Source organism: Rana temporaria, chromosome 4 (genome assembly GCF_905171775.1).
Source record: "Rana temporaria chromosome 4, aRanTem1.1, whole genome shotgun sequence".
NCBI classification, from domain to species: Eukaryota; Metazoa; Chordata; class Amphibia; order Anura; family Ranidae; genus Rana; species Rana temporaria.
Genome location: NC_053492.1, coordinates 150,478,512 through 150,489,512, shown reverse-complemented (window position 1 = coordinate 150,489,512; position 11,001 = coordinate 150,478,512). Strand labels below are relative to the sequence as shown.

General features: G+C 42.4%; 1 protein-coding gene across 3 annotated transcripts; it reads left to right on the top strand.

Annotated features, from left to right (window-relative positions):
• The first annotated feature begins 2,246 nt into the window (after positions 1 to 2,246).
• On the top strand, positions 2,247 to 8,126 carry P2RY1 (purinergic receptor P2Y1). Of its 3 annotated transcripts, none has more exons than XM_040349188.1 (2): positions 2,247 to 2,422; positions 5,432 to 8,126. In XM_040349188.1, exon 2 carries the CDS (start codon positions 5,493 to 5,495, stop codon positions 6,576 to 6,578), a length of 1,086 nt encoding a protein of 361 aa, XP_040205122.1. In that variant the 5' UTR covers positions 2,247 to 2,422; positions 5,432 to 5,492; the 3' UTR covers positions 6,579 to 8,126. The 3 variants fall into 3 exon arrangements, with proteins under 3 accessions (XP_040205122.1, XP_040205123.1, XP_040205124.1); XM_040349189.1 differs by lacking the exon at positions 2,247 to 2,422 and adding an exon at positions 2,442 to 2,619; XM_040349190.1 differs by lacking the exon at positions 2,247 to 2,422 and adding an exon at positions 3,350 to 4,830.
• The last annotated feature ends 2,875 nt before the right edge of the window (positions 8,127 to 11,001 follow it).

Genomic DNA, 11,001 nt, shown 5'->3' with positions numbered 1-11,001 from the left:
GTAAGTGGTAGCAGGTACCTGGAAAAAAACAGATACCCGCTTTCCCAAAAAGTGGAAAATGAGTGTGTGTGTGTGTGTGAGTGTGTGTGTATGTGTGGGGGGGGGGGGGGGGGGTTCTAGTACTCCCATTATATTATCCACTTGTTGGGGTTGATTTACTAAAACTGGAGAGTGCAAAATCTGCAGCTGTGCATGGTAGCCAATCAGCTTCTCACTTCAGCTTGTTCAATTAAAGCAGAACTCAGTGAAATACATTTTATTTTCCCATGCAGTGGGCTCTACTTGCACTGCGTGGGTTAACTGCTTGTTTAGTCTAGTGGTGCAAGGAAAGCTTTACTTACCTGCTCCCCCACATCCAGTGGTGGACTGTCCCTACTGTCCAGTCCAGAGCCAGTATATGGGCGTGATGATGTCAGAAACAGTCCATTCACAAGACCGCTAGCTTGCGGGGGGCAGGAGTGGCAGGGACTGGTCTGGAGGTTGGTGGATTAGGTAAGTATATCTCTGCTCTGCAATCCCATGGGTGAAAAGGAGCAGTTAACCCATGCTTTGAGGGCACAGCCCAACTGCATGGGAAAATATATATTTTTTCCTGGTTTTTCTTTAAAGCAGTTGTAAACCATGGATGTTGTAAAAGAAAATAAAAAAAAAACACCTGCAAGGCAATGGTATAATGTGCTAGTATGCATTTCATACTAGCACATGATGAAATACTCACCTTGGAACGAAGCCTTCCAGCCCTGTACTGTCACCACTGGAGGGCTTTGTCTTTCTTCCGGGTTCACACGCTTCGGCTATGTGATTGGCCGGAGCTGCGATGACGTCACACCTGTGCATGCACGCGGGAGCCCTCTGGTTCCGGCACAAGGCTCTGAACTCCTGGCAAGGTATGCCGGACCTTCAGAGTGCATGCGCCAGTGATGTCACAGGCTGCATGCAGGGTGAAAATCTCCTAAATGGCACTTCTTTAGGAGAAATTCATTCTACCTACAGGTAAGCCTTATTATAACCTTATCCAGTGGCGGGCCATCCATTAGGGGCACCCGGGCGCTACACCCTCTATCCGTGGCCGCCACATCCTAATTAATGCTCTCTAATCCACGGCTTCTACCCCCTATTCCTGCGTCCGGCCCCTTTCAGGACGCTGCGCGCATGCATTACAGCGACGGGGGGTGTTTTTTTGAAGCACCCGATTAGAGCCAGCTCTAAGTGGCTTCAAAATAGGGTGGGCTTGTGGCGCAGAGCATTTTGCCATGAGCTCACCCAGGTGTTACAACAGCGAATGAGTATTTGCAACACTGATCCTCCTCCCGGTTAATCGGGAAGCGGGTCTGATACCCGCCACCCAATTGGCTGAAAGGACAGGCGATCCTTTTGGGTGGTGATCGGGACGCCTAGGAGGAGGGGCGGGGATGCATGGTGGAAGCAAGGAGGAGAAGACACAGGAGCCGCTGCCCAATGAGCCCGCCAATGCCCGATTCCTGACGCTGCCAGATGTGCCCTCCGCCTAGATGGGGTAAGTGCTGGTGGACCAGCAGACAGCAAGGGGGCGTGGTTATTTGCCAGCCCCCCAAACAAAAAAAACACCAGCCGCCAATGACCAAGCAGGGTTTTCTACCACTTTAAACTTCAACAAAGAAACCTGGAAGCTGATTGGTTTCTATGAAGCGCTGCACCAGATTTTGCACTCTCCAGTTTTAGTAAATCAAGCCCATTGCGATCTGATTAAAATGATCAAGTCTGCAAACAAATTGAAGAGCCACAATTTCGCTTCCAATCAATTTAGATCAGATTTGACCCAACGGATCGGAACCACAAGGGTGAAAAAATAACACTTGTTTTGTACCGATCATCATCACCAATCTACTTTGTAAGTACGATCGTACGTGGATTGATCAGATTATGAGATTACATAACTGTAAGTTACCATTTCATCTCAATTATTGATCGAAATCCACTTTCCTGTGTAATGCAAACTTCAGATTGGTTATTGCTATGGTATGATAAGGATAGGGTAAGAAATGGATGATTGATGGATGAAGGCAGTGCTATGTGATGACAGGAGCTGTCCTGGCACTGGTGACACTGGCATGCTGCCATGATAGTCCCCGGACTCGGGAATAGTAGGGCTGCAGTCTCCTTATCAGAATGTATGTTGTTTTAGAGGGATGAGCTGAGACCACGCCTGCTGCTGACAGAGGCCGAGCCGTACTTCCAACCACATCGCTCCCCTCCCTCCTCCCTCCTCCCTGCTCTGAGCGCCTCATTCTCCGGAGAAGTTGTCTGTGTGAAGGAATCAATGTGGTGGGGAGGAGGTGGAAGAATCCTGCACCGGCCACACACAGCAATGCAACTTTCTCCGACCTCCGCCGGCTCCTGAGATGACAGCCCGGGCAGCAGATCGCAGCGAGCACGCCAGGAGGTAGGCATGGCTGGGGCAGGGAGGGACAGCACACACCCGACCAAGGCAAGTGGGTGGAAGTTTGCTAGGACTGTGCCCTTTCCACCTTCTTCCTGATCAATGACACAAGCCCATAGGACTGCTTACAGTATGGGCATGGCTGGACCATGGGGACTGGCAGCGATCGGAGACATTGGATACAATCTCATTTACTCAATGTATGGGCAGAGCGGGGAACCTTACTAACCCTATTCATTGGCATGATCACCATAGCAAACCATCTGATTTACTCAATGTATGGGCAGAGCAGGGGGACCTTACTAACCCCACTCTATGGCAGGATCATCATAGCAAACCATCTGATTTACTCAATGTATGGGCAGAGCAGGGGGACCTTACTAACCCCACTCTATGGCAGGATCACCATAGCAAACCATCTGATTTACTCAATGTATGGGCAGAGCGGGGAGCCTTACTAACCCCATTCTATGCCATGATCACCATAGCAAACCATCTGATTTACTCAATGTATGGGCAGAGCGGGGAGCCTTACTAACCCCATTCTATGCCATGATCACCATAGCAAACCATCTGATTTACTCAATGTATGGGCAGAGAGGGGAACCTTAGTAACCCCATTCTATGGCATGATTACCATAGCAAACCATCTGATTTACTGGATGCATGGGTAGAGTGGGGGCACCCTTACTAGCCCCATTCTATCTCATGATCACTATATCAAACCATCTGATTTACTGGATGCATGGGTAGAGTGGGGGCACCCTTACTAGCCCCATTCTATGGCATCAGTTAAGGAGAGGCATGATCACCATAGCAAACCATCAGCTTCACTGGATGCATGGGCAGAGTGGGGGACCCTTAGTAACCCCATTCCATGACATCAGTTTAGGAGAGGCATAGTCACCATAGCAAACCATCAGTTTTTTTTTTTTAATAGCTGGGCAGAGTGGAGGGACCCTTAGTAACCCCATTCCATGGCATCAGTTTAGAAAAGGCATGGTCACCATAGCAAACCATCTGTTTTTTTCAATAGATGGGCAGAGTGGAGGGACCCTTAGTAACCCCATTCCATGGCATCGGTTTAGGAGAGGAATAATCACCATAGCAAACCATCATCTTTATGCAATGCCTGAGCAGAGTGGGGGACCCTTTGTAATTCCATTCCATGGCATCAGTTTAGAACATTTACAAGCACCATAGCAAACCATCTGGTTTATTCAATAGATGGGGAGAGTGGAAGAACCCTCAGTAACTCTTTGCCTGTCATGAGTTAGAAAAGCTACAATCACCATGGCAAACCATTAGGTTTATTCCTTAGATGAGCAGAGTGAAAGAACCTCCTAGTAAGCCTTTCTATGTCAGAGTCTTGATCATCATTGAAAACCATCAGGTTTATTTAATAGATGGGAAGAGTGGAGGAACCCTTGGTAACCATTTGTGTATCGAGAGTTTAGAAGGCTCATGATCATCATTGGAAACCATCAGGTTTATTTAATAGATGGGAAGAGTGGAGGAACCCTTGGTAACCATTTGCGTATCGAGAGTTTAGAAGACTCGTGATCATCATTGGAAACCATCAGGTTTATTCAATAGATAGACAGTGAAAGAATGCTTAGTAAGCTTTTCCATGTCATCAGTGAGTGAAGAAGAGTCATGATCATCATTGCAGACCATCGGGGTTATGCTATATGGAGATGGGCAGACTGGAGGAACCCTTAGTAACCCTTTGCATGTCAGTTTAGAGCAGTCATGATCACCATTGCAAATCATCACATTTGTAAATACATAAGCATTTATATTTCATCCATTTGGAATAGGTATGGTCACCATTGCAGACGATCAGGTTTATTCCATCAATGGGCAGAGTGTAACCAATAGTAACCCTTTGCATGTCATCAGTTTAGAAATAGTCATGATCTCCATTGCAAATAAGCTTATTCAGTATGGAGATGGGCAGAGTAACCCCTAGCAAGGCTTTGCATGTCATCAGTTTAGAACAGTCATGATCACTATTGCAAACGATCGGGTTCATTCAATAGATGAGCAGAGTGGAGGAGCCCTTAACAACCCTTTGCATGTCACCAGTTTGGAATAGTCATGATGATCATTGCAAACTATCACGTGCATTCAGTAGATGGACAGAGTGAAGGAACCCATAAAAAGCATTTACATGTCATCCATTTAGAATAGACATGGACACCATTGCAGACAATTAGGTTTATTCAATCAATGGGCAGAGCATAGTGTAACCCATAGCAACCCTCTGCATGTCATTGCTTTAGAATAGTCATCATCGCCATTGCAAACAGGCTTATTCAGTATGGAGATGGGCAGAGCAGAGTAACCCCTAGCAAGGCTCTGCTTGTCATCAGTTTACAGCAGTTATGATCACTATTGCAAACGATCGGGTTCGTTCAATAGATGAGCAGAGTGGAGGAGCCCTTAACAACCCTTTGCATGTCATGAGTTTAGAATAGTCATGATCACCATTGCAAACTATCAGGTTTATTCAATAAAAGGGCAGAGTGGAGGAACCCTTAGAAACCATTTGCATGTCATCACTCATCAGTTTAGAACAGTCATGATTACGATTGCAGACAATCAGGTTTATTTAATAAAGAAATGAGCAGAGTAGAGTAACGCTTAGTAACCCTTTGCATGCCATCAGTTTACAACAGTCCTGATCACCATTGCAAGCCGTCAGGTTTATTCACTAGATGGGCAGAGCGGAGGACCATTAACAACCCTTTGCATGTCGTCGCTCATCAGTTTAGAACAGGAAAGATGTTTGCCCTTTGCTTGTTAAAGGCTCTTGCGTTTTGCACATTGCTCTTTGCCGTATTAGACTTTTGATTGTAATAGATGTATTTGATGATTGCATAGCTGTACATTGTCAGGGAGCGTATTAGACCAAGCATGGCTCACTATTAATCCCAGCATGCACTAACCTTGATCTGACTGCTAATGTAATAACCGGTACCCCCTCCTTGCTATTTTTTTTCTTTTTAGATGATTGCAGCCACCAACCTCGTTGTTTTCCACTCCCTGCCTGTTTTGACTTGAAAAGACCATGACAGAAGTCTTTCTATCAGCTCTTTTAAATGTTACTCAAAGCACTTTGCTGGCAAGTGGCTCATCTACTGGGAATGTCACAAAATGCACTCTGACAAAGACAGGCTTTCAATTCTATTACCTCCCCGCTGTGTATATAGTGGTTTGTATCACAGGATTTATCGGTAATAGTGTGGCCATATGGATGTTCATTTTTCACATGAAACCATGGAGCAGTATTTCCGTCTACATGTTCAATTTGGCACTGGCAGATTTTTTATACATCCTCTCCCTCCCAGCCCTAATCTTTTACTATTTCAATAAAACAGACTGGATATTCGGAGATGCCATGTGCAAACTGCAGAGGTTTATATTTCACGTCAACCTGTACGGAAGCATCCTATTTCTGACTTGTATCAGTGTTCACAGATACACAGGGGTAGTACATCCACTTAAATCACTTGGGAGGCTCAAGAAGAAAAACTCCATCTACATCAGTGCTCTGGTCTGGTTCATTGTGATTGCTGGTATCTCTCCCATCCTGTTTTTCTCTGGGACAGGCATCAGGAAAAATAAAACCATTACATGCTTTGACACATCATCTGATGACTACTTAAGAAGCTACTTCATCTACAGTATGTGCACCACTGTCTTTGGCTTCTGCATCCCTTTTCTACTCATTCTGGGATGTTATGGATTAATCGTTAAAGCTTTGATCTACAAAGATATGAACAATGCTCCTCTGAGAAAAAAATCCATTTATCTGGTTATTATTGTCTTAACTGTCTTTGCAGTTTCATACCTTCCTTTCCACGTGATGAAGAATCTGAACTTGAGAGCCAGACTGGATTTCCAGTCCCCTGAAATGTGCTTCTTCAACGACAGGGTCTACGCCACCTACCAAGTGACTAGGGGGCTCGCAAGCCTCAATAGCTGCGTAGACCCCATACTCTATTTCTTGGCAGGAGATACCTTTCGGCGGAAGCTATCAAGGGCAACTAGGAAAGCATCTAGAAGAAGCGAAGCGAATGTGCAATCTAAGAGTGAAGAGATGACTCTCAACATCTTATCGGAGTACAAGCAAAATGGTGATACCAGCTTGTGAAGACAAAGAACTGGATTGCTCAAGACACCCAGCTGTTAGCACTATGGGATGCATTAGCTCAAATGATGGCTGTGTAGAGATTTTTTTTTTTTTCACGGGTTAAAGTCAGTTGACATCCTGAGGCGGGCGAGAACAATTTATCCAAGAGGAAGTAGAAAGTTCTATGGTTTGGGGACAGACATTTGCATTCCCACCACAAAGGAACAAAAAGGGTGTTCTATTTCTTGTAGTATCTCCACAAGTTAAACTATTTCATTTTTTTTATTTTACAAGTTATTCCAGAATTTACTGTGAATACGTTTTGACTACTGCTAATATGGTGAAGGAATGTATCTCAATAAAAGTTATGTGCTGATATTTAAAAAAAAAAAGTATTACTAAATTAGCTGATATTTTTGTGAACCTGCTTTTCTCTAAAGCAATGGACTTTTTTTTTTTATTATTCTTCTGGAAAGACTTTTTCATTTTAGAATATTCTTACATAACAGAATTGAACATATGTGGAGGAAGCAGGGAATAGCTGCTCAATATTAATTATCACTCTCAATTTAGGCATGTCAATTAAAAAGAAACCTAGACAACACACTCTGGCCGTTATCAATATGCTGGGTGACAAGAAAGTTGTCCAAACCTGTTTTTTTATTTTTTATTTTACTGATAATGTCTGTTGTGATCAAAAGGTAAATTGCATACCCATCTCAGTTAGACTTGTATATGCGGCACTTGAGAACGTAAATTTGTATTATGGCTCTTTAGAAGAGCATTTATAGTCCGTGACAGTTTTATTGCACAAGAGAAAGGACTCCTATATATATTTTTTTTAAAGCATTTCAAAATATTAACGATATAAGGAACAAGGCAAAAAAAAATGTAGTAATCTGGATCCTTGTATACAAGGGCTCTATATGATAAAGGTTATTACTACCTACCTAAGCACTATTTACTTCAAAAATACCAGTGGATTGTTTGTAAAAGACTAATCGTGTTAGTTGAGAGTAGATGGTTTCGATATATATAAAACTTGGCTACTATGGGAAGGATGTATGCTGGCAGGATGGAAGATAACGTACCCTTTTGTCCTCCAGAGCTTGCCCTGGTACCACTAACTACTGAGAAACTCAAATGTGTGTGCGCATTTCTTAACTATAAACTGGACATCGAGACTTTTTTTATTTTTTAACCTGCTGCCCAGCAGCTAATATTACAATAATTTTCTTGACCTGTGGCATGGTGTAGCTGTATATCATGTCCGAAAAATGAATATATGAAGGGATAAATGTGATCTCTATGTTAAACGTACTGTGTATGTTTGGAGTATCGTATGTGTTTTAATGCTCATGTGAAAAATGTTTTATTTTTGTACCATTATCTGTAATTTAATATAGTTCAGTAAATCTGTTTTATCTGTAATTTAACAGTGCCATTGACTTGATTTGCCTATGGAGACAGTGTTACTTGACATTTTGAAGCCTCTCTCAGGTTTTGTAGACTGACCGAAACGTAATGTGTTTTAACTTTCACAATAAAAAAGGGTATTCGTTTCTCGGAGATGCTGTGATGTTTGCATGCACACAACGAGGTGGAAAGGAGATGGGGAAGGATAAAAATAAAGCAACAAACCCCCCCCCCCCCCCAAGTGTTTCTGGAATTTTACATCGCAATCGTAATACAACATGCTAAAGAAAGTCATTTTTTGTAGTATGATAAAGCTACGTTTTTCTTTTTTGTAGGGCAGTGCAAATGCACTTACGTTAAGTTTAGTGACCCATACCAACCAATCAGATTTTAATTTACATTAATCAGGACAATTAACGATAAGTGCTACCTGGTTGCTATGGGATGCTATTAAATAGCCTGCCTGTGTTATGATCGATTAAAGAGGTGGCTTTAAAATCTGTCTAGGATCTACCTGAGATACAACTCTGGCTAGGTTTTCAGGTAGCAGCAACCCTTAACGTAGCCAGCATCCTTTTTATCCATTTGATATGGCAACTGTCAAGCTAGCTTAGCAGCATGATAGTTCTGAGATGCAGGGCACCGAGCCAATGTTCATTTATACTTGTGTAAAGTAGAGAACCGTGAACGACAGCAAGAGCAAAAGGTTCCCTAGTTTTCATCTCGCATGAAGAAAAGCGATCCCTGGTGTAGCTGCACTTTAATCATCTTGCTGTTAATTTTTTCAGCCTGCATCCTGTTTATAGGAAAATAAGGGCTCTGCTCATTACCCTTGATTAGAGTGCATGCTTTTGATATAAGCCTCCAACACAAGACACTATGCAAATTTTTATGTATTTTTTTCCTCCATCAGTGCTGTTCTGTTAAAGCATGACAACTCTGTAACATACATTAATGTGTTTTCCAAACACAGCATAAACAAGTGTACGCCTTTTTTGATTGAATGCTAATCGGCATGACATAATAGAGGTGTGCTTTAAATAGGAAATCTATATACAAATATTTGGATAAGCAGATTTGTTATTAATGAAAATAGGTGAATTGTTTATGGACAAGTACATTTACAACTCGCTGTTCAATTAAAAGGAAAATATATATTTGGATTGGCATTATTATATACTGTAGTAAATTAGTTTTTTGCTTTCAGGTATGCGCAGTCATGCAGTGTTGTTTGACATGTTCCTACTCACTAGAAAACAGTTACCGGTACATATTGTAACATTAAATTGCTGCATTTAAGTTGCATGTCTATTTTAATTATGAAATGCCTGGTAATTTATTTAAGGTTGGAAGGAATAATTAACCTGCTTTCTACATAGCTGAACATGTTGTTCTGACTAATTTATTTTCATTTTCTAACACTTATGTGAGCCACTTTTAGGTGTGTCGCGGTAGATGTAAAGCTGTCCATTAAGTGGCAGATGTGTCAATGAAAATAATGGACAGCTAGAGATCTGCCTGTCCTTGAACATATCCCAGGACAGCCAGGATTTGCTGTTATCTTTACTCTGACTTGGCCAACATTAGCAGCACAAGAGCAGTGAAATGTTCATTCACTGCATAGAAAAGGCAACCACTTCTGTCTGCTCATACAACAAGTAGAAACTATCTGTGTCCGGAATGAGCTTTATTGATTAGTTGGAAGTATTGGCTATCACTTTCTAATCCACGTCTTATAGTCACAAGTGATGCTTAAATCAAATGCATCACTTGCATGGATCATTCCCTACATGTATAGTTACATAGTAGGTGAGGATGAAAAAAGAAACAAGTCCATCAAGTCCAACCAATGTGTGTGATTATATGTCAGTATTACATTGTATATCCCTGTATGTTGTGGTTGTTCAGGTGCTTATCTAATAGTTTCTTGAAACTATCGATGCTCCCCTGCTAAAACCACAGCCTGTGGAAGGAAATTCCACATCCTTGCCACTACTACAGCGAAGAATCCTCTATGCAGTTTAAGGTTAAACCATTTTCTTCTAATTTTAGTGAGTGGCCACGTGTCTTATTAAACTCCCTTCTGCAAAAAAAGTGTTATCCCTATTGTGGGGTCACCAGTATGGTATTTGCCAACCACTTATCTGCAGCAATCGGATAATGTAGATACAAAGAAGGAAATTAGTTGCCACATAAAATGGACTATGTATGCTTTCATCATCTGCTATATAAGGTGACCAAAAACAGCCATAACCGTCATTGAAGAAAGACAAGAGCGTGTCCATGCTGCAACCCCATTCATTTGGACACAATAGCACTTAAACTCTGTTTTACTTATTACTGACCCCTGAACACGACATTACTTATGTCTAAGCCATGCCATGTGCATTACTTTCTACCAACCCCTGGACTCTGGATTACTTACCCCTGACCCTGATGTTACTTATTACTGACCCCTGAACTCTACATTTCTTATGCCTAAGCCATGCCTTGTGCATTACATTCTACCAACCCCTGGACTCTGGATTACTTACCACTGACCCCGATATTACTTGTTACTGATTTCTGAAATCTGTATTACTTAAAGTATTACTAAACCCAGGACCCTGCATTCACTATATCAGGTCTCCCAGAGTACCCAGAACATGGAAATGCAGTTTTAGTGAATATAAACTGCGAAATACCTTTTCCCATCAGCAGTATATAGCAGTCTTGTGACTTCTATCAGTGTTGGGCCGAGCGCTGGTTAAAGCTTGTAGGAGGAGATTTCATTCTGCTCCGATGGTCCTAAGAGGCTGCATGACCCCTCACCCTCTGTCTGGACAGTGCTGATTGGCCCTGTTCCGATCACTTGCATCATCCCAAAAAAAAAAACTCTCCATACACCAAACTGAGCATGTTTAGAGTGCCCCCAAGGCTCTATCAGCAGATGGATTGGGGACTGAGAAAGAAGTGAAGTATCAGAGAAGACAGGATCAACCAGCTTTTTTTACACAGTGTTGAGGATTAACCCCTTAGGTTCCACGGT

Excerpts from the sequence above, each read along its gene's own strand:
- P2RY1 (XM_040349188.1), top strand. The coding sequence starts at position 5,493 with ATGACAGAAGTCTTTCTATCAGCTCTTTTAAATGTTACTCAAAGCACT.